The 23,664-nt window shown below is 50.1% G+C and overlaps 1 protein-coding gene across 3 annotated transcripts in view; it reads right to left on the reverse strand.

The window, feature by feature from the left end:
• LOC138825376 (axin-1) overlaps positions 1-23,664 on the reverse strand; it is a 36,100-nt gene that overhangs the window by 9,971 nt on the left and 2,465 nt on the right. For all 3 annotated transcript variants that reach the window (XM_070019835.1, XM_070019834.1, XM_070019836.1), the window contains exons 2-6: positions 21,063-22,017; positions 5,548-5,688; positions 4,050-4,146; positions 1,320-1,457; positions 210-730 (exon numbers count right to left, since the gene is read on the reverse strand). In XM_070019835.1, the coding sequence (XP_069875936.1) occupies positions 210-730; positions 1,320-1,457; positions 4,050-4,146; positions 5,548-5,688; positions 21,063-21,937 (1,772 nt within the window). In that variant the 5' untranslated portion in view covers positions 21,938-22,017. The remainder of the gene's footprint in view (positions 1-209; positions 731-1,319; positions 1,458-4,049; positions 4,147-5,547; positions 5,689-21,062; positions 22,018-23,664) is intronic.

Genomic DNA, 23,664 nt, shown 5'->3' on the forward strand with positions numbered 1-23,664 from the left:
GTCGGATCGGGCCCTGTCCTTCACTTTCCAGCTCCCAGGGCCCTGCTGGGTGTTCCTGACTCCTGTGACTTTGACAGAAGATTAAGCCTTCGGAGGGGCAAGGCCTCATGCCCTGGCCCACCTCCTGGTTGCTCTCATAACCACGGTACTGGCAGGAGGGCTCGGGCCACCCCCTGAACGGGTGTGTGGCAGGGCCGTAGAGAACTCACCTGAAGGCCAGGTCCCCGGCACTGGGGGTGGCAGCTGTGGTCTCGGAGTAGCTGCGGGGCTTGGAGTGGCTGTGTGACTCCGGGCCCCAGGTGAAGCTGTTCTGGACCCTGCGGGTGGCCTCCACCTCTGCCTGGTCCTTAGGCCTGGACGCACTGTGGTGAACGTGGTGGTGGACGTGCCTGTGGTGGTGCAGGCCGGCAGACTCCAACTTTGTCCCGGACTTGGACACGTGCTTCCCGTGCCCTGAGGCCACGCCCCCTAGCAGTGCCAGCTTCGCTGTGTGCCCACTGTCAGGGGAGCGGTGGCCTGGCCCTGGTGACTGGCAGCCAGGTGTCCTCATGACCCGCTGCACGTGCTCATCAAGGATGCTCTCCGGGTTCTCCTCATGGGCGTCGCGCAGCCCAGCACAGCCCATGTCCACGTAGCGGGGAGGGCAGTGGTGCCAGGCTGGGGCAGGAGGCAGCTTATGACCGGCCCCGGGGGGCCCAGAGGGCAGGTCTCCGTCCTCGCCTTCCTCCTCCTGCGGAGACAGAGCAGCACTTTCAGAACTGGTCCTGTGTGCACCCGGAATGCAGGTGCAGGAGTTGTACTGCGGTCTAGAATGTGGCTGGGCCACAAAAGGCACAGAAGACTCCTGGGAGCAGTGGAGGACAGACACACAGGGGACAGGGGCTCCTGGGAGCAGTGGAGGACAGACACACAGGGGACAGGGGCTCCTGGGAGTAGTGGAGGACAGACACACAGGGGACAGGGGCCTGGTGTCAGCTGTAGCCACTGGGGAAGCTCTGTACAGGTTTCACTTTGTCTGAACAGAGTTTATTTTAATTTTGACAGAGTTTTCTTTTCTCTTTTTGTGCTGGTTCTGGGGCTTGAACTCAGGGTCTGGGTGCTATTCCTGGGCTATTGTGGTAGGCTCCCACTCTACAACTTGAACTACAGCGCCACTTTCAGCTTTTTCTGCATAGGTGGTGCTAAGGAATTGAACCCAGGGCCTCATGCATGCGAGGCAAGCACTCTACCACTGAGCCACCTTCCTAGCCCCCTTCAGGTTACCCTAAACACAAGACTTCCTAGCCACAGGAACGTGCCCTGGTGCATGGCCCACTCACCATTCTAACACGCTTTAGCCGCTCCTCCAGCCTCTCCTCAGCCTCCCGTGTGCGCTGGACAGCCTCTAAGCGATGGATGAGCTCTTCAGCAAATTTCTGTGGCTCCACACGAATCTCCTTTGGCATTCGGTAAGTGCGCTGCAGTGAGACAGCCATTCTTAGCAGATTTCACCCCACACCGGGAGCGAGTGCACTATTAGAGCACTAAACATGGAAGGCTCATCTGAAAGATGCTTCTCTTTGCACTTGGCGCCAGCTTCCCTACCACTCTTCCTCTTCTCCCAGAGGAGATGGTTTCCTTCTAGGTTCTCACAACTACCAACCTGGAGGGTTAAGCATGCAGTCTCTAGGACAGAGTCAGAGATGGTCAGGGCTCAGTAGGCAAGGAGATGATGCATACAAGTTACGACTCACCATGGTCTCATCGGATGCGTCCTGAACCAAGGCACTCCCAACTTGTTCACAAACACAAAGGAGCAGGCTGGGAAGGCGGCTCAGTGGTAGAGCGCTTGCTTCACATGCATCAAGCCCTGGGTTCAACTCCTCAGCACCACAAAAGCAGAAAAAGCCAGAAGTGGTGCTGTGGCTCCAGTGGTAGAGCACTAGCCTCGATCTGAAGAGCTGAGGGACAGTGCCCAGGCCCAGATTTCAGGCCCCACAACCAACAAAGATAAAAACAAAAACAAAAAACAAGCCAGGCGCCGGTGGCTCACGCCTGTCATCCTAGCTACTCAGGAGGCTGAGATCTAAGGATCACGGTTCAAAACCAGCCCGGGCAGGAAAGTTCATGAGACTCTCATTTCCAATAAACCACTAGAAAATCGGAAGTGGTGGTGGCATGGTTCAAGTGGTAGAGCGCTCGCCTTGAGCTAAAAAGCGCAGGAACAGCGCCCAGGCCCAGAGTTCAAACCCCATGACTGACCAAAAAAACCCTCCCCAAACCCCCAAAGAGCACCAAGGCTACCGTGGACACAGCACGGGCTCTTTGGGTCCTGAGGCGGTGCAAGCCCACAGCACCTTCAGGACTTGCATCCCGTCAGAAACCACAGAGTGATGCCTCGTGCTGAGGCACCTCTGCAGCCGATGTGTGATGCAGAGGTGGGGGCAGGGAGGCGTGGAGGTGGAGGGAGTCAGCATGGACTGTTACAGGAACCACCACACCTGTCATCCTAGCTACTCAGGAGGCTGAGATCTGAGGATCGTGGTTCAAAGACAGCTCTTATCTCCAATTAACCACCAAGAGCCAGAAGTGGAGCTATAGTTCAAATGATATAGGGCCTAGAGTGAAAAGGCTAAGGGACAATACCCAGACCCTGAGTTCCAGCCCCAGTACCAGTACATAGACACACAAACGAATCAGGCAAACAGGTGCCAGCTATTCACATCCGTAATCCTAATTACTCAGAATCATACACACATACATACAGCATCATTCATTTTTGATAAGTAGACAACATCAGTGACAAGATTAAGCCAAATACGTGCCAAAGAATGATTGGAAGAGCCGGGTACTGGTGGCTCACCCCTGTCATCCTAGCTACTCAGAAAGCTGAGATCTGAGGACTGCAGTTCAAATCCAGACCAGGCAGGAAATCTGTGAGACTCTCTATCTCCAATAAACTATCAGAAAAAGCCAGAAGTGGTGCTATGGCTCAAGAGGTAGAGTGCTAGCCTTGCGTAGGGACAGAGCGCGGGGCCTGAGGTCAAGCCCCAGAACCAGGAAAATTAAAAAAAACTAAGATTCTAACTAAAAAATGCTGGTAGCTGGGCACCAGCTTATACCTGAAATGCTAGCTACTCAAGAAGCTGAGATCTGAGGACTGAGGTTGAAAGCCAGACTGAGCAGGAAAGATCATGAGACTCTTATTTCCAATGAACCACCAAACAGCCATAGTAGAGCTGTGGCTCAACTGGTAGATCACCAGCAAAGAGCTCCTGGACAGTCCCTAGTCCCTGAGTTCAAGTGCCAGCACCAGCGCCAAGAGAAGTAAACCAGAAATACCACACGCTAACTGCTCTCTTCACCACCAGCGAGGAGCTTGCTGTCACACTCCACGTGACCTGCTGCCAGTGAAGTCCTGAGCCCAGGCTCGCCAAGACGTTCACACGGTCACATCCACTACTCAGCCACAAAACAGGGTGCGTCTGCCAGGCGCTGGTGGCTCATGTCTGTCAGGAGGCTAAGATCCGAGGATCACAGCTCAAAGCCAGCCTGGGCAGAAGCGTCCAATTAAACCATGAGGAAACTGAAGTGGCACAGTGGCTCAAAGTGGTAGAGCTCTAGCCTTGAGCAAAAGAGCTGAGGGACAGTGACCAGACCCCGAGTTCAAGCCCCACGAAGAATGTGTAGCTGTGTAGTCTGGGGCTCTTTGGACTAACTTTCACTGGCAGTTATCACCTGCCATTCTCCTACTCCAGGATTATCCAGGTCCAGATCACCGGCTATGCCTCGCCCACTAGTGGGTACCATGGTGGCCAAAAACTCTGGGCCTGGGTGCTGTCTTTCAGCTCTTTAGTTCAAGGCTAGTGCTCTACCACTTGAGCCATAGCACCACTTCCCACTTTTTCTGTATATGTGGTGCTAGAGGAATTGAACCCAGGGCCTCATGCATGCGAGGCAAGCACTCTACCACGGAGCCGCCTTCCCAGCCCCCGGTTGTGGCCAATTCTGAGCGGTGGAACCAGAGTCCAATCGCAGACAGGCAATGGGGGCTGCGGGGCAGTACTTACGGGAATGTGAGGCAGAGGCACCCTCCCGTTGACCTGGACGCTCTCCTGCATCTCCCTCCGGTGCTGCTTGCGGGTTCTGTACGGGGGAATCCCATCCCTGTGCAGAGGAAGGGTTGGCTGGGTTAGCTCCAACAGGAAGTGAGGGCCAGGGGCGTGAAACGTGGCTCGTCAGTCATGGTGGCCATACCTCGGGTGCAGTGCCACACGTGTACAGGTACCTGGGATGCCACACACGTGTGGACTTGCACATGCTCATGCACACGACTCGTATGGGATAGCAAAGCACGGCTGTTTTGGAGTGTTTTGCTACCTAGCTAGCATTTTATTGGGTATTTTGGTAAAGTCTGGCCGTACAAGCCTTACCTATGTAACCTGGGATCAACCAACTGCAAGTCAAGGCCTCCTGAAGGCCCTTCAAGAACGGGAAGGTGCAATGTGCGAGAGGCTGCATGCAGTTGCAAAGCCTCTGGCTCTTGTGGCAATGCCTGCTAAGACCTCACACCACTGCCAAGACCAGGGGCAGTGTTCAGACCGGAAACATCTACGAGGGGACGAGGAGGGGGGCAAGACAGCTTGTAGGGGAGGACTGTGCATGGCCAGGTGCACGTGGGCCTCCCGCAACCCCATTCCCACACGCTTAGACCAGGACAGTGCAAGTAAGAGGGACACCACAGGGCCAGGAAGGAGCAAGCCCACCCCACACCTGGGACGGTGACGTTATAAGGCAAGCTTCCGTGTCCTGACAGAGGGCACGTGAAGGCTCAGCTGTAACTCAGGCCCTGGGCCATCCTTGAGCCATGAAGAGAACGGATTCAGGGCTGGGACTGCGCCTCAGTGGTGGAGTGGTTGGGAGCATGCATGAAGCCCTGGGTTCATTCTTCAGTACCCATAAACAGAAAAGGCCAGAAGTGGGGCTGTGGCTCAAGGGGTAGAGTGCCAGCCTTGAGCAAAAGAAGCTCACAGACAGGGCCTTGGCCCTGAGTTCAAGCCTCAGGTCTGGCAACAACAACCACAACAAAAGGACGGGTTCAGAACAGCAACCAATTTCACAAAGGCCTGTGCAACAAGCGGCCTTCCCAAGTCTGCATTCTCTGTCCTGCGCCTACTGTGGAGATGGCGCATCCAGCGGCTGACCCACCATCGAACTGAGCCCTGGACTATGAAAACTGAGGAAACAGAAGCCAGACTCTCCGGCAGGGCAGCTCTGGGGTCAGTCTGAGCTTTGCCCCAGGTTCTCCTCTCTCAAGGGTTCTGGATAGCTGTGGCCTCAGACAGCGGTGGTTGATGACACTTTGGTGCTCAGACTGGGTTATCGTTGGTGGTTTGGTGCTGGGTAGAGTCCCATGCCTCAGCTGAGTTTTGAGGACGGCACCTGCAGAGCTGCTTGTCTATGCTTCAAGTGCACTTGAGCTACGTTCTAGGGGAACCAGGAGACCAAGCCCATGTAGCGGGGTAGGCACAGACCAGGGAGACGATGGTCAGGAGGGGCAGGACTTACACGCTGCTGTCTGTGAGGGACAGGGTGTCAGCGTCACTGGACAGGCTCTGCTGCTCACTGTCATTGGTGCTGGTAGCTGGGGCCAAGGCATAACCAGAGTTGACATAGTAGGGGTTGACCGGCTCCCGCCAGGATCCATACCTGTAAACAAGGAAGGCACATGAGTGGCAGCAGATCAAAATCCTCCTGTCCTGGGACTTGAACTCAGAGCCTGGGCACTGTCCCTGAGCTTCTTTCTTTGCTCAAGGCTAGCACTCTACCACTTGAGCTACAGCACCATTTGCAGCTTTTTCTGTGTATGTGGTGCTGAGGAATCCAACCCAGGGCTTCATGCATGCTAGGCAAGCACTCTACCACTGTGTCACCTCTGCAACCCCATATCCTCTTGTTTTAATCCCTATTTTCAGACATATCTGGATTTCAGTGTAGAACTGGCTCATCCCCTGTCCCCATCTTACCCAATGGAGTGGTTTAAAGCCCAAGATACCTTTCCAAATCTATGTTCTGCTATTTGGAAGACATCTAAGCCTTCATTTATAGATTATCACATGGGTTTGGTTTTTTCCCCCTACGTGTAAATGTAAACAGCTATCTTTCCTTAAAAAGCACTCTTAAAAGCTGGGTGCCAGTGGCTCACACCTGTAATCCTAGCTACTCAGGAGGCTGAGATCTGAGGATAGAGGTATGAAGCCAGCCTGGGCAGAAAAGTCCCCGTGAGACTCTTATATCCAATTAACTACTCAAAAACCAGAAGTGGCGGGGCTGGGAAGGTGGCTCATTGTTAGAGTGCTTGCCTTTCATGCATGAGGCCTTGGGTTTGATTCCTCAGCACCACATAATCAGAAAGAGCCGGAAGTGGGGCTGTGGCTCAGGTTGGTCTCAGCGCTGGTCTACAGCTGAAGAGCTGGGGGACAGCGCTCAGGCCCAGAGTTCAAGTCCCATGACCAACTAAATACATACATAAATAAATCTATCTAACTCACGGACTTTTCTGCCCAAGCTGGACCTGTGCCTCACCAATAGGCAGGAGTACAGGTGTGAGTTACCTGCACCCAGCTGGAAAGTACTTTCTCCCTAAATATAGTTTTCATTTTTAACTTTGTTAATGGTGACTTGAGTCATACGAAACTTTTTATTTCTTTCTATGAAATTATAATTTCCAGTCTTTATAGCTTTTCTGAGGTGCTAAGGACAGAACCAGGACCTCACAAGTATGCGAAGTGCTCTACCGTTGAGCTACACCTCCAGCTGTTTTTATTATGTTTGGGGGGACAAGGTCTCACTAAACTGTCCACACTGACCTCAAACTTATCATCGACCTAGCTCAGCCTCTCAAGGAGTCAAATTCCACGTGCACCACACTTGGCCCTTATTACTACTTTATATCAACCATTTGCAGACCTTTCTCACCCTAAATTAGAAATATAGTCCACTTTTCTTTTTAAGCTCCACTACATTTTGTGTATTTTGTGTGTGTGTGTGTGTGTGTGTGTGTGTGTGTGTGTGTGTGTGTGTGTGTGTGCATGCGCGCTCCAGTCCTGGAGCTCAAACTGAGGGCCTGTGCAGTATTCCTAGCTTCTTTTTTGGTAAGTCCTGGGTCTTGAACTCAGGGCCTGGGCACTGTCCTTGAGCTTCTTTTGCTCAAGCTAGCAGTCTACCACTTGAGCCACAGCATCACTTGTTTTTTTCTGTTTACGGGTGCTGAGGAATCGAACCCAGGGCAAGTACTATACCATTGAGCCACATTCTCAGCCCTCCCTGAGGTTTTTTACTCAAGACTAGTTTTCTACAACTTGAGTCACAGCTATACATATGTTTTTTTTTTTTGGTGGCTAACTGCAGAAGTTTCCTGGACTTTCCTGCCTGGGTTGGCTTTGAACACCAATACTTAGCTCTTAGCCTCCTTCTGAATAGCTAGGATTACAAGCGTGAGCCTGGCAAGCTCTTCTTTTTTGGGAGGGTGCTGGTCCTGGGGCTTAAACTTAGGGGCCTAAGCATTGCTCAAGTGCTCTACCACTTCAGCCAAAACTTTCTGGAAGTTCATTGGAGGTAAGAGTCTTACAGACTTTCCTTCCTGGGCTAGCTTCAAACAATGATCCTCAGCTCTCAGCCTCCCAAATAGGATTACAGATGTGAGCCTCTAGCTCCAGGGACTTCCTATGCATACACATAAGTATATAAGCATATACTTAAAATCACATCTACCTGCATTGCTGTGTGCCTGTAATATCTAGCTCATCCCCAGCACTAAAATGGATAGTTGTTAGCACTAAATATCAAATCATCAACAAGTGCTACATCTTAATCGACTAGAATGATCTCTAGCTGCTGTCCCCTGCAAGGTGCTGTCTTCTACTTATGACCCTGGCCAGCACATCTGCTTCTCCCGCCAACTGGGAAGTAGTGAGGGTGCTGGGCTGGTACTGTGACGGTGCTCAGGGCCTCCCAGGAGCACATGACCAGGTGTGCAGCTGTCATAGAGCAGTCTTCACTGACTGACACCATCTGCAGGAAGTCTTTGATGCCGAAGGACAGGGACAGGGGTTTGTTTCTAAGGTGTTAAACTCCCTTGTGGCCATCTATGTACATGAACAGAATCTTCTAGAAGCCCCAATTCCACTAACACTGAAAAGGCCCTTAAACAGAACAGGGAACTGGCATCTAGGAATGTCAGACCCTTGTCATCAGGACACACTGGACAAGAGCTGGGCCAGGCAGCAGAGCTGGGAGCAGGCAGCAGAGCTGGAGACAGACCTTCAACCCAAATCCAGGCCTCCACCTCTGTGCCACCTGACAGACACCAGTATCTGAGGCCACAGACACGAATGTGGGCCTTGTGTAAGAACACCACTGCCTGGCGCTCCTCGACTTCTTCCGTGGGAGGTTACATGGGAGGCTGCGGTAGTGGGACAGGGCCCACCTGCTAGCGTGGTTGCTGCTCAGGAGGCAGATGCTCAGAAGCCCATGCCACCAAATGGGAAACCTGTTCACTGAAGGTGAGTCCCTGCCCAGTCCGGTCAGACGGTCTTGCTGACCTACCGCCGACTGCTTCAGGCCAGGCACCATTCAACGGCTTCAGCCTGAACAAGGGGATCTTGGTGGCCATACTTTATAGCCATCCCACCCCACCTTACAGATACAACGCTGCAGCACATACTTTACATCCTTTATGTATCATGAAATACTTTCCATGTATTTGAAATGACAGTCATTCCTTCTTAAAAGTTACAGCCACAGCCACTTACTGGCAATCAATGTTGTCACATTAAGTGCTATTCTTCTTTCTTTCTTTTTTTTTTTTTTTTTGGGTCCGGTCGTGGGGCCTGAACTCTGGGCCTGGGCGCTGTCCCTCAGCTCTTTAGCTCAAGGCTAGCGCTCTACCACTTGAGCCACAGCGCCACTTCCGCCTGTTTTCTTTTTGCTTATGTGGTGCTGAGGAATCGAACCCAGGGCTTCAGGCATGCAAGGCAAGCACTCTACCACTGAGCCACCTTCCCAGCCCTCTTTTTCTTTTTTTGTACAGATCCTAGGACTTGAACTCAGGGTTTGGATGCTGTCCCTGAGCTTTTGTGCTCTATCACTTGAGCCACAGCTCCACTTGTAGCTTTTTGGTGATCAACTGGAGATTAATTTGGTGGTTAATTGAAGGGTCTGATGGACATTCCTTTCTGGACTGATTGTGAACCACAATCTTCAGATCTCAGCCTCCTGAGCAGTTAGAATTAAAGTGTGGGCCATTGGTGCCCAGCTATGAGCTATTCTGAAGTGTGCCCATTACTATTGCCAGGCACCAGTTACCTAGCTGCTCAGGAGGCTGAGATCTGAGGATCATGGCTCGAAGTCAGCTTGGGCAAGAGAGTCTGTGAGACTTTATCTCCAATTAACTACCAAAAAGCCAGAAGTGGAGCTGTGACTCAAGTAGTACAGTTCTAGTCTTGAGCCAAAAAAAAACTCAGGGGCAGCACCCAGGCCCTGAGTTCAAGCCTTAGGACCAGCACCAAAAAAAAGAAAAAAAGAGCCGGGCGCCGGTGGCTCATGCCTGTAATCCTAGCTACTCAGGAGGCTGAGATCTGAGGATCTCGGATAGAAGCCAGCCAGGGCAGGAAAGTCTGTGAGATTCTTTTTTTTTTTTTTTTTTGTTTTTGTTTTTTTTTTTGTTGGTCGTGGGGCTTGAACTCTGGGCCTGGGCGCTGTCCCTCAGCTCTTCAGCTCAAGGCGAGCGCTCTACCACTTGAGCTACAGCGCCACTTCCGGTTTTCTGGTGGTTTATTGGAGATAGGAGTCTCACGGTTTCTCCTGCCCGGGCTGGCTTTGAACCGCGATCCTCAGATCTCAGCCTCCTGAGTAGCTAGGATTACAGGCGTGAGCCACCAGCGCCCGGCTAGTCTGTGAGATTCTTATCTCCAATAAACCACTAGAAACCTGGAAGTGGTGCTGTGGCTCAAGCGGTAGGGCGCTTGCCTTGAGCTGAAGAGCGCAGGGACAGCGTCCAAGCCCAGAGTTCAAGTCCCACAACTGACAAAAAAAAAATATTAAACTTTGATCACTTTCTATAAACACTTAATTAAAAAGGTAAAATCATATCTAGGCACTGATGGCTCATGCCTGTAACCCTAGCTATGCAGGAGGCTGAGATCCAATAAGCTACTCAAAAAGCTAGAAGCAGAGCTGTGGCTCAAGTGGCAGACACTAGCCTTGAGCACAAAGAAGCTCAAGGATGGTGCCCAGGCCCTGAGTTCAAGCCCCACAACCAACAACACCAAAAAAAGTAATACTACAGAGAGATGGGCCCGGTGCTATCCCTCTGTTCTTTACACTGTCAAGAGCCTCCCTAGTCCATGTCCATCCTTCCTCCTTGCGCACTCACAGGCATGCGCGTCTTCCACATGCATCCACATGATCTAATGTGGAACAAACTCGACTGTGTACAGAAGACGACAACTCACAAGAGAGAAAAGAAAGCAGAGGGAAGCTACCACTTGCCTGCTTACCAACTTTACAGAGTCAGCCTCCCAGTGTCTGAGAAACATTCCACTTGGCTATGACAGAAGCGTTCTGCCAATGACTGTACGAGGAGATATCAGAATCGGGGGGGGGGGGGGGGCGGTGGCTCATACCTGTGCATCAGCTACTCAGGAGGCTGAGATCTGAAGATCATGATTCAAAGCCAACCCAGGCAGAAAAGTCCCCATGAAAGTCCCCAGAAACCAGAAGCAGAGCTGTGGCTTCACGGGGTAGAGCACTAGCCTTGAGTAAAAGAGCTCAGGGATAGTATACAAGCCCTGAGCTAAAGCCCCATGACCAGAAAAAAAAAAGAGGAAATACTGTGCATGTAGCAAAGGACCCTGCCTAAGGGACAATGAAAACCAGCAAGGACCCTGTGTTTCCCTGACAGCAACGTGCGTGGGATGCGCTTCTCCATGTTCCATGAGCACCTGTGAGTACGTACAACGAACGCGTGTCTCTGTCAGTGTGTACATGCATCTGTGCTGTTCATACAGGCACACAATCACAAAGAGAAACAGCATTATGTGGCTCACTTCATTCCTCTTTAAACTTCTCTGCCATTTCATTTAAAATTTCTAAAAATAAAAACCAAAGGGAGCCAAGAACTGGTGGCCCATGCCTGTAAGCCTAGCTACTCAAAAGTTGAGAAAGTTGAGATCTGAGGATGGTAGCTCAAAGCCAGCCCAGGCAGGGAAGTCCAGGAGACTTTTATCTCCAATTGACCATCAAAAAGTTCAAAGTAGGGGCTGGGAAGTTGGCTCAGTGGTAGAGTGCATGCCTTGCATGCATGAGGCCCTGGGTTCGATTCCTCAGCACCACATAAGCAGAAAAAAAAGCCAGAAGTAGTGCTGTGGCTCAAGTGGTAGGGCACTAGCCTTGAGCTGAAGAGCTGAGGGACAGCGCCCAGGCCCAGAGTTCAGGCCCCACAACTGGCAAAAAAAAAAAAAAAAAAAAAAAAAGTTCAAAGTAGAACTGTAGTTCAAGTGGTAGAGCACCAGCCTTGAGCAAAAAGCACAGGGGACAGCGTCGAGGCCGAGTTCAAACTTCTGGACCAGGATGCACATGTGTGAACACGTGCACGCACATGCGCGCGCACACACACACACACACACACACACACAAACTACAATAGGGGTCCACACAAATTTCAAGTTTTTTATTAGCTTACATTAGACGGGATCTCTCTTATATGTTCACAATCTCACCCACTACTCTACCACTCTCCTGTAATCTACTTCCCAAAGCAATCGCAACAGGTTTTATTGTTCTATTTTCACAGATGCAAGCAATCTACTTTAACATTATTCATCTCTTTCCAAATGATTTTTGACAAAAGTGCAAAAGCAATCAAATGCAGAAAAGAGTCTTTTCAATTTACTAAATAATCCTTAACTCTAAATGCCCCTGCCCCTCTCAGCCACATCACACGTGAATTTACCTCTGGGCTCTGCTTGTAAGCTGACTGGACTGACCTCTAGCTGCAGGCTTTCCACAGGGGCTGTAGCAGGTTCTCCTCTAAGGATGGCCTTCAACAGCACTATGTGCTGTTCCCAGGGGGCCGGAACAACTAATCACACGCACAGGCCAAAAGACAAACCGCAACCTACGTCTCATACTTTGTATAAAACCGATCTTCAAACCCTACCTGCCACCACGACCTCCAAGCCTGTGAGACCCATGCCCCCGTCCACCCAAATGGCCCAGGCAGCCTTGTGTCCCTAGCACCCAGTGCTCCCCTCTGACCTGCTCCAACACCAGCTGGTGCTCAGGCCCCTGTGAGAGTCAATGGACCTCTAACAGCACACACAACTCACTCAAAAGTGGCTTTTAATCATCCCTTTCTTCACACTCACTCCATCTGAGCCACCTGCACCTTGCTCCCTTTTTCTCCCTGTTGGACAGGAAGTATAAAAGTCAACAACAACAACAAAAAGTCACCCTAAAAATGTGTGGCAAATTCATTCACATACTATCCACATACTGCAAGGTTTACATACAGATTGCATACTATCATTTCAATGTACTTATTTATTTTATTTTATTTTTTGCTATGTTAGGGCCTGGGCACTGTTCTTGAGCTTCTTTTTGCTTAGGCTAGCACTCTCCCACTTGAGCCACAGCTCTACTTCAGGCTTTCTGTGTATGTGGCACTGAGGAATCAAACCCAGGGCTTTGTGAGTGCTAGGCAAGCACTCTACCACTGAGCCACCTTCCCAGCCCCAGCTTCTTTTTGCTCAAGGTTAGCACTCTACCACTTGAGCCACAGTGTCACTCCTGGCCTTTTCTGGTTTATTGGAGATAAGAGCCTCACAAAGCTGGGTGTGGTGGCTCACGCCTGTCATCCTAGCTACTCAGGAGGCTGAGATCTGAGAATCAGGGTTCAAAGCCAGCCTGGGCAGAAAAGTCCGTGAGACTCTTATCTCCAATAAACCACTAGAAAACCAGAAGTAGTGCTATGGCTCAAGCAGTAGAGCACTGGCCTTGAGCTGAAGAGCTGAGGGATAGTGCCCAGGCCCAGAGTTCAAGCCCCATGACCGACAAAAAAACAGTTCCTCATATATTTTCCTGCCTGGGCTTCAAACTGTGATTCTCAGATTTCAGCCTCCTGGGTAGATAGGATTACAGGCCTGAGCCACTGGAGCCTGGCTATAATTTTTGTTTGTTCCAGTCCCAAGGCTAAGGTGTTGTCTTTGAGCTTTTGTGCTCAAGGCTAATGCTATACCACTTGAGCCACAACTCCTCCTCGTTTTTTGGTGGTTAGTTGGAAGAAAAAGAGTCTCAAGGACATTCCCAAGGACATTCCTGTTTGGGCTGGCTTCAAACCACAATCCTCAGATCTCAGCTTCCTGATTACAGGCGTGAGCCATGGGTGCCCTGAACAAACACCTGTCGGGCTGCACCGTGGTTCCCAGCAGAACCCTAACGCAGCATGGCTTAAAAGCCAGGAAGTTGCTGGGTGCTGGCTGCTCATGCCTGTCATCCCATCTACTCAGGAGGCCGATATTTGAGGATCGAGGTTCAAAGCCAGCCTGAGCAGCAAAGTCCGTGAGACTTTTACCTCCAATAAACTACTCAAAAACGCTGAAAGTAGTGCTGTGGCTCAAGTGGTATGATGCTAGCCCTGTAGCACAAAGAGGCTCAGGGACAGTGCCCAGGCCCTGAGTTCAAGACCCAAGACTAGCAAAAAAAAAACAAAAGCCTGCTGGCCCAAGACATTCTTCAGCTTTCTGCTGAGATAGCAGCAGTGAGGCCAGTCTTAGCTGGCATGGAAGCAAATGCAGAAGAGCCTTGCTGCTAGGAAGCAGGGCGGCCAGGGGCCAGGGCACTGGCTAATCAGCCCACTGCTTGTAGGACATTGTGTCTGCCCACCTTTAGCCTCAGACTAGCTGTCCAGACCAAATTCAGCTGTTTCTAGCTCAAAGAACCAATATGTACCGTGCCAGAAGAGCACAGCCAGGAGGCAAGACCATGCCTGGAGGGAATGAGCACAGCTTCCCCCCAGGTTCAGTATGGTCCTTCCCACAGCCTCCCTCCCTGACCCAGGGACGGGAGCCCATGCCAACCTCACCACACAAGCTCAGCTAGGCTCTACCGAGGGGTCAGGTAAGCAGATTTGGCCACATCTTCAGGTCGTACAGCCTCAGGCCCTGGCAGACCAAGATAAGAAAATTCTTAAAGTGCTTACTGACCAGCAGCTCATGCAGAGAAAACGGCAGGAGTAGCGCATGCCATCATGACAGCGTCCCGATGCTGCTCACTTCTGGATGACAGCGCCATTGATGTTAACACTGGCCACTTGTGAACACACTATGCTCTGACATGGTCCATTCACAGACTACAGAGCCATGACATCAGACTGTCCATTCACGGACAAAGCACCATCAGTGCTCTGGTGCTATCCAAACAGATGACAGTGCCATGTGGGCTCTGATGCTGTCTGTTCCTGTATGACAGTGCCGTCGGTGCTCTGATGCTGTCTGTTCCTGTATGACAGTGCCATGTGGGCTCTGATGCCGTCTGCTCACAGATGACAGCGCCATGTGTGCTCTGATGCTGTCTGTTCATGTATGACAGCATCATGGGTGCTCTGATGCTGTGTGTTCGTGTATGACAGTGCCATGTGGGCTCTGATGGTGACTGTTCATGTATGACAGCGCCATGGGTGCTCTGATGGTGACTGTTCATGTATGACAGCGCCATGAATGCTCTGATGCTGTCTGTTCACAGAAGACAGCGTCATGTGTGCTCTGATGCTGTCTGCTCACAGATGACAGGGTCATGTGTGCTCTGATGCTGTCTGTTCACAGATGACAGCGAACTGGGTGCTCTGATGCTGTGTGTTCATGTATGACAGGGTCATGAGTGCTCTGATGCTGTCTGCTCACAGATGACAGGGTCATGTGTGCTCTGATGCTGTCTGCTCACAGATGACAGCGAACTGGGTGCTTTGATGCTGTCTGTTCATGTATGACAGCGCCATGGGTGCTCTGATGCTGTGTGTTCGTGTACGACAGTGTCATGTGTGCTCTGATGGTGACTGTTCATGTATGACAGTGTCATGTGTGCTCTGATGCTGTCTGTTCATGTATGACAGCATCATGGGTGCTCTGATGCTGTGTGTTCGTGTATGACAGTGTCATGTGTGCTCTGATGGTGACTGTTCATGTATGACAGGGCCATGTGTGCTCTGATGCTGTGTGTTCACATATGACAGCACCATGGGTGCCCTGATGGTGACTGTTCATGTATGACAGCGCCATGGGTGCTCTGATGCTGTGTGTTCACATATGACAGCGCCATGGGTGCTCTGATGGTAACTGTTCGTGTATGACAGCGCCATGGGTGCCCTGATGGTAACTGTTCATGTATGACAGCGCCATGGGTGCTCTGATGCTGTGTGTTCATGGATGACAGCACCGTGTGTGCTCTGATGCTGTCTGTTCACATATGACAGGGCCATGGGTGCCCTGATGGTAACTGTTCATGTATGACAGCGCCATGGGTGCTCTGATGCTGTGTGTTCACATATGACAGCACCATGGGTGCCCTGATGGTAACTGTTCGTGTATGACAGCGCCATGGGTGCCCTGATATTGTTTACTCATGGACAACAAAGCTCCTACAGTGAACAGTACATTTCTAATCCTAGCCACTCAGAAAGCTGAGATCTAAAGATTATGATTCGAATCCAGTTGACAAAAGTATTATCTCCAATTAACCCGGCAAAAATGTTACACTGAAACAAAACTTGAGGCTAGTGGCTTAGACCTGTAATCCCAGCTACTTAGAAAACTGAGATCTGAGGACCACAGTTCAAAGCCAGACTGGCATAAAAGTACGTAATACTCACCTCCAATTATCCACTGCCCTTACAGCTAAGTAAGTACCACCCAACTGAAGCAGCCTACAATGCCCTTTTGTGTGTGTGTGTGTGTGTACACGCGCGTGCGTGCTTCAGTTCTGGGGTTAGAATTCAGGGCCCAGGTGCTTTTTAGTGGTTAACTGGAGATAAAGAATTTCATGGATTCTCCTGAGTAGCTAGGATGACAAGTGTGAGTAACCAGCACTGGGCTCCACATTCACTTTTTTTTTTTTTTTTTGTCGGTCATGGGGCTTGAACTCTGGGCCTGAGCGCTGTCCTTCAGCTCTTCAGCTCAAGGCTAGTGCTCTACCACTGGAGGTACAGCACCACTTTCTCTACATTCACTTTTTTTTGGTCATGGGGCCTGAACTCTGGGCCTGGGCGCTGTCCCCCAGTTCTTCAGCTGTAGACTAGCGCTCTACCACTTGAGCCTCAGCCCCACTTCTGGCTTTCTCTGCTTATGTGGTGCTGAGGAATTGAACCAGGGCCTCATGCATGCAAGGCAAGCACTCTACCACTGAGCCACCTTCCCAGCCCTCATTCAATTTTAACTTCATGGCAGAGGTGACTTATTACAAATAGAACAAACCAAAAACAAAACAAACAACAAAAAAACACAGTAGAGCTGCTATTATGACCAAGAATTGAATAGCAACTTTTAGAATTAGAAATCAGAACCGAGATATTTTTTCCCCTGCAGTCCAGCCTTCAAACTTAAAAGAGGTTTTAAGTTATTTCAATAGGTATTATTTTATATGATCAGAGGCACAGAAAGCATAGTGTGCCTTCAGGCTCCTCCCCTAAGAGTTCAGAGATACCTTCTTTGTTTTATTTATTTATTTTTGTCAGTTGTGGGGCTTGAACTCTGGGCTTGGGCCTGTCCCTGTGTTCTTCAGCTCAAGGTGAGTGTTCTCCTGAGTAGAGGCATGAGCCACCGGCGCCCAGCTTCTTTGTTTTATTTTTATGAGACAAGGTCTTACCATGCAACTCAGGTTGGCTTAGAACTTCCTATGTAGTCCAGCCTGGACTCTGTGACCCTCCTGTCCCTTGCTAGGATTATAGGCCTGTGCTACCATGGTTGGACCTGTAGTATCATCTTTTTTTTTTTTTGGTCTGGTCGTGGGGCCTGAACTCTGGGCCTGGGCGCTGTCCCTCAGCTCTTCAGCTCAAGGCTGGCGCTCTACCACTTGAGCCACAGCGCCACTTCCGGCTTTTTTTTCTTTTTGCTTATGTGGTGCTGAGGAATTGAACCCAGGGCCTCATGCATGCAAGGCAAGCGCTCTACCACTGAGCCACCTTCCCAGTCCCCCGTAGCATCATCTTTATTGTTTTGTTTTTATTCTTTTGTGTCAGTCCTGAGTGCTGATACTGAGCATTTTTACTCAAGGTTAGCACTCTACCACTTGAGACATAGCTCCATTTCCAGCTTTTTGGTAATTAACTGGAGAATCTCACAGACTTTCCTATCCACGCTGGCTTCGACCCACAATCCTCAAAGCTCAGCTTCCTGAGGGGGAGGAGGGGAGGGCCTCGGCACATGTGCCAGTACTGGAGCTTGAACTCAGGGCCCTGTGTTCTCACTTAGCTCTTTTGAGCAAGGTAAGAACTCTACCACTTGAGCCACACCTCCATTTCTGGCTTTTTGCTGGTTAATTGCAGATAAGAGTCTCATGGACTTTCTGTCCAAGCTGGCTTTAAACCTTCATCTTCCAATGATAGATTTGAGCCACTGGTGCCCTGCTATAGTATTATCTTAACAATGTTTCTAACTGGATCAGACAAGTAGGTCACTAGTAGAGCATTTGGCTACCATTCACAAATCCCTGGATTCCATGTCTAGTACCACAATAAATAAATAAAAGAAAATGTTCCTAATCAAACTCGAATGCTTTTACGTTATTGTTCTTAAAAAGTCAAATATTTACTTTTCAAACATCTTCAGAAAGTTTATCATCCACACATACACAAACAAGTACAGGAGAGAGAAAAAGGGTCCAAATTCAAGGCAGTCACATTGCCAGGGGTGGCTTTCCCAGCAACCGAGGAGCCTGGCTGACAGGATGTCTGGGGAGGCTGAGGGAGGCTGGCTATGGGAAATACTGTGGGATGACCAGACAGCTGGGATGCCCGCAGGGCCTGAGAGCAGTGAGTCCTGAGAACGCTACTCCAAAGAGGTCTCAGTGTGCACAGAATGCCCATGAGCAGCTCCTCCATCTAGGTTAGGTTTTAACCAGGTTTCCTTAACAGGGTAAGTTTAGGGTACATTCTTTCCTAAAGCACTTGTTACTGGAGGGTACCAGTGGCTACCCCCAGGAGGCTGAGATGTGAAGGTGACAGTTCTTATCTCCAATTAATCACCAAAAAGCAGGAGGTGGAGCTATAACTCAAGTGTAGAGCACCAACCTTGAACAAAAAAAAGAGCAAAAGGACAGCATCCTAGCCTGAAGTTCCAGTCCCAGTACCCTCTGCCCCCTGAAAAGTAAGAAAAAGAAAATGCAAGCTTCCCGCTTACAAGTCCAATAGCTGCTAACCTGGAAGCCAGATATGTAAGCTCCGGTAACCACATGGGGTCCCAAAGAAGAAAACAGAAGAAACAGGTGTCAATGCTGTAGATAGTCCTCCGTCACTCACTCATGATTTAGAACAAGCAATCCCTGGACTAACTACATCACCGTCCCAACACCTGGCTGGCACGGGAAAACATCAATCCTGGAACTTTAAGCACAATCCCGACAATGTCTTCTGCGTGCTTGGACACATCCAGGAGGCATCTCCAGAAGACCACCACAAAAGTAATCACTGAACTCTCTAAAGTTCAACACATTTGTAAGTCTATTCCTCCTGAGCCCAAAGGATTATGTCTCCAGGTAAATCCATCTTCTATGTAAAAAGATAATAAAATTTGAACCACATTATGACTTCTGAGAAATTCTCTTTGTGTGTCTGTGTGTGCAAGCACACACACACACATACTCACACACCCGTGCATGCACACTCAACAGTCCTGGGCCTTGAACTCAGGGCTTACATGCTTTCCACTCTACCATCTGAGCCACAGCTCCACTGCTGGCCTTTTGGTGGTTAACTGGAGATCACTCTCTGGTGATTGTCTGCCAGGGTTGGTTCAGATCTCAGCCTTCTAAGTAGCTAGGATGACAGGTGTCAGATACCAGCACCCAGCCCGAGTACTCTTATTTATTTATTTATTGTCGGTTGTGGGCCTGGGTGCTGTCCCTCAGCTCTTCAGCTCAAGGCTAGCACTCTACCACTGCAGCCACAGCGCCACTTCCGGCTTTTTTCTTTTTGCTTATGTGGTGCTTGAGGAATCGAACCCAGGGCCTCATGCATGCAAGGCAAGTGCTCTACCACTGAGCCACCTTCCCAGCCCCGAGTACTCTTTCTTAATGAGTCAGTCTTTTTTTTTTTTGGGGGGGTCCGGTCGTGGGGCCTGAACTGTGGCCCTGGGCGCTGTCCCTCAGCTCTTCAGCTCAAGGCTAGCACTCTATCACTTGAGCCACAGCGCCACTTCCGGCTTTTTTTTTTTTATGTGGTGCTGAGGAATCGAACCCAGGGCCTCGAGCATGCAAGGCAAGTGCTCTACCACTGAGCCACCTTCCCAGCCCCTAATGAGTCATTCTTTTTTTTTTTTTTTAATTTTATTTTATTTTATTTGTGAACATACTGTACAGAGGAGTTACAATTACATGGGCAGGATAATGCATACATTTCTTACCAAGCATTGCAGCCTCCTCCTTTGTTTACCCTTCACATCCCTTCCCAGCCTCCCCCCTCCCCCCATCCCAATCCTATTCCTTCCCCACCCCCACCCCCCCTGCACCGACTTTGTAAAGCTCATTTTGGACATGACAACTTGTACTTCTCTAATGAGTCATTCTTAATGAGTCATTCTTTTTTTTTTTTTTTTTTTGTCGGTCATGGGGGCTTGAACTCTGGGCCTGGGCGCTGTCCCTCAGCTCTTCAGCTCAAGGCGAGCGCTCTACCACTTGAGCTACAGCGCCACTTCCGGTTTTCTGGTGGTTTATTGGAGATAGGAGTCTCACGGTCTCTCCTGCCCGGGCTGGCTTTGAACCGCGATCCTCAGATCTCAGCCTCCTGAGTAGCTAGGATTACAGGCGTGAGCCACCAGCGCCCGGCTAATGAGTCATTCTTAATGAGTTGCAAAGCCATATACTTAGTCTACTCTTCTTCTCATCTGTACTGAGCCTTGAACCCAGGGCCTCTCGCATGCTAGGCCAGTGCTCTCTGGGACACACTCCCACCCCTTTTATTTTTTTATTTTTAGATAGGATCCTGCTAAGTTGCCCAGAGTGACCTCAAACTCGCAATCCTCCTGCCATAGTCTCTCGAGTACCTGGGATTACAAGCAGGTACCACCATACCCAGCAAGACTATTCTCAACACTACAAATATGTTTTTGGTTTTTGTCGGTCGTGGGGCTTGAACTCTGGGCCTGAGCGCTGTCCCTCAGCTCTTCAGCTCAAGGCGAGCACTCTACCACTTGAGCTACAGTGCTACTTCTGGTTTTCTGGTGGTTTATTGGAGTTAAGAGTTTCATGGACTTTCCTGCCCAGCGCTGGCTTTGAACCGAAATCCTCAGACCTCAGCCTCCAGAGTAGCTAGAATTACAGGCATGAGCCACCGGTTCCTGGCTTACAAATAATGTTTTTTAAGTCCAGTTGGAGGCATAGCTCTAGTGGTATATTCCCCGAGTTCAACTCCCAGTACCACAAAATAAATAAACCTGGGCTGGGAAGGTGGCTAAGTGTTACAGCACTTGCCTTACAAACATGAGGCCCTGGGTTTGATTCCTCAGCACCACATAAGCAAAAAGAAAAAAGCCGGAAGTGGCGCTGTGGCTCAAGTGGTAGAGCGCTCGCCTTGAGCTGAAGAGCCAAGAGACAGCGCCCAGGCCCAGAGTTCAGGCCCCAGGACTGGACCCAAATAAATAAACAAACAAACAAACCATCAGAGGTGAAGTTATCATAGAAAGCATAACCATAATTCAACCATAGGAACAGTACATTCAGTTTGGATTGAAAGACAAGGCCACCTGTTACCAGCACCTTTCCCTTGTTCCTTCTCAGGTGAGTATAGAAAATGGGACAGACACCTTGTGCCAACTCACCTGAACTCTTTGCCTTCGCTGTACCGTCTACTTGAGGTCCTTGGAGCAGCTGTCTCCAGGAGCAGCTTCTGGGTGAGCCTACTGGGAGGAGCAGAGTCTCTGCCATCATCCTCATCTGCATCTTGGTCACATTTCCATTCCTCATCTTCATTCAGTGTGGGCAGGTATCCAGATATGCCCTTCCCTGTCCCTGACCCTGAGCTCTGGTCACTGCAGACCTTCGGGCTCTCTGAGCCTGCCCTTGTGTATTCCAAGTAAATGTCAGACTTGAGGAAGGATGGATAGGTATTCTCCTCCATGGTAGACTGGATTTCTGTCTGGGCCTGGTCAAACATGGCAGGATCAATGTGCTGCTTCATAACGCAGTCCTTTATGAAGCTCTTAGTGGCTGGTTTAGCTTGCCGTGAGACGATGCCACTGCTGTCCAGGATGTACTTCCGGTAGATGGCTCTGGCCAATTTTAGCCTTTTTTCCTCATTTGCATCGCAGGGCTCAAGCTTCCTAAAGCCAGTACAGGCAAACCAGAAGTCCAGCAGGTCAGCACAGCCCTCCTGCTTCAGGAAAGTCCTGAAGAGGCTGATCCCATCCTGATCATCCAGTAAGGAGTGCAGTGACTCTGCCCACCTCAAGTATGGTGGGGTGGGGGAGGCGCTGCCCTCAGGCTCATACCCCAGATCCAGATCTGAGCGCCTTGGGGTAGCTGTGGAGGTATCGCCTTTAATGCTGACACCTTTCCCAGGGCAGAAACTGTGGCTGACAGGCCTCGGGTCTGTGGACACCAAGTCTCCCTCCTCACCAGGCACTGGGGGTCGGGGGGCATCTTCGGTGAAACTTGCTCCGAGGTCCAAGGGGAAACCCTGCTCCTGGATATTCATTTTGGGACTCTGCGTCAATGAACAATGAGCGCTGACCCTAATACATCAGTACTTATAGCTCCAAAGGGAATCAATCTGTCCTGTTGAAACCATTAAGAGGACAAAGATTAGGAAAAGTTGTCCATGGATGCACCCAGAGGTTCTCTCAAGACACGCAGTGGAGCCCTCCCACTCTGTTTGGAGGAGAGACTCAGTTTAGATTTCCAGCAGAGACACGTTGGCCCCATGATTTGTTCTACATTGAGACAACTTATGAAAACTTGTAAACATGCTGAGTGAGTGCACAGAACATGAAAGGGTACTTCCCCTCCAGGGGTCCTTTATGAGAACCCACAGAGACGAGGGGCCTGAGGACCACCCATTGTGGCCAAAGAGCTGAATGAAAGCACAAGGTGAGAAGGCTGGAGGAAGGAGGGTGCTCTGGCCCTAACCACTGGCTCATCACACGTGAGAACAGCTACCCCACCAGCCCTGGGGGTGAACAGGCCTACTACGGAGCACTAGGCAGACGGCCGCTTTCCAAGGACCAAGTCTGTCTTTTCTGCCTACTGAATCACTTCATGCTTAGCACATGTGCAACAGGTGGCATATACAGCAAGATGTTGGTGCAACTCTTAACACACCTGCAGGAGCAGCTAATCATGGTCACCCTCAACATCACAGAGGCAGCAAAAGAAGAGCATGGCTTAAATCCACAGGAACTGGCCTATCAGTGTAGTGTACATTACATCACTTCTCTACATCAATGGAGACAATCCTGGAAGTGCAGAAGGGTGTGCGCTTGGTTGCTAACACCTCTTCTCACAGGAAGAGTCCTTTCAGAGAGCAAATAGTGAAAAGTACCTAGAAATTCAGGCCAGAGAAATTATAGAAAAATGAAATCAAAATGTAATTATTTCTTTTAGCTAAAGAAGCATATAACTGGGCTGGAAATGTGGCTCAGTGGTAGAGTGCTTGCCTAGCATGCATGAAACCTTGGGTTTGATTCCTCAGTACCACATAAATAGAAAAAGCCACAAGTGGTGCTGTGGCTCAGGTGGAAGAGTGCTAACCTTGAGCAAAAGAAGCTCAGGGAGAGTGCCCAGGCCCTGAGTTCAAGCCCCAGGACTGGCAAAAAAAAAAAAAAAAAAAAAAAGCGTTCAATTTACATACTTTAATTGTGAAATGAAAACCAGAACACTGACTCTCTCAGAAGTTGGGAAAGTACAGTTCTGTCCACCGGATCACATGAATGCTGTCCATGGTCTTTGTTCCTTCCTATTATAGCCTACGTAAGTCCTCAGAGCCCACGAGCTCTGGCTGGGCCTCTCACCCTAGCCAAGTGGGAGACTACAATACCACTTGCCCTGGTGCAAGTGGCCTAAGCAAAAGGAGAAAACACACGCATGCATGCACCAAGGTCACACACCTGGGGCACTGAACAAAGGGTACAAAATAATTTCTAAAGCCAACATGAATGGTGACTCCAGATTGCCAGGCACTGGTCTCCGTGAAATCCATAACCAACTATGTTCTCGCACTGCACGTACTTAACCTGCCAACAGCTGCTGGTGGCTGAAGTGCAGAATCAGAGTGAGTCCACAATTACATCCCCAAATGACATTTCTGCAACTAATGACTTCTTAGGTAGGCTCAGCAGGACCAGATCTGTACTTAGCGCAAGGCCCTCGGCCTCCCTTGGCTGCAGGCCCTCTGCTGCTCACGGGCAACACGACTCTCTTCAACCG

The sequence above is a fragment of the Dipodomys merriami genome, unplaced genomic scaffold (assembly GCF_024711535.1).
Source record: "Dipodomys merriami isolate MVZ:Mamm:240054 unplaced genomic scaffold, mDipMer1.0.p SCAF_137, whole genome shotgun sequence".
NCBI lineage: Eukaryota > Metazoa > Chordata > Mammalia > Rodentia > Heteromyidae > Dipodomys > Dipodomys merriami.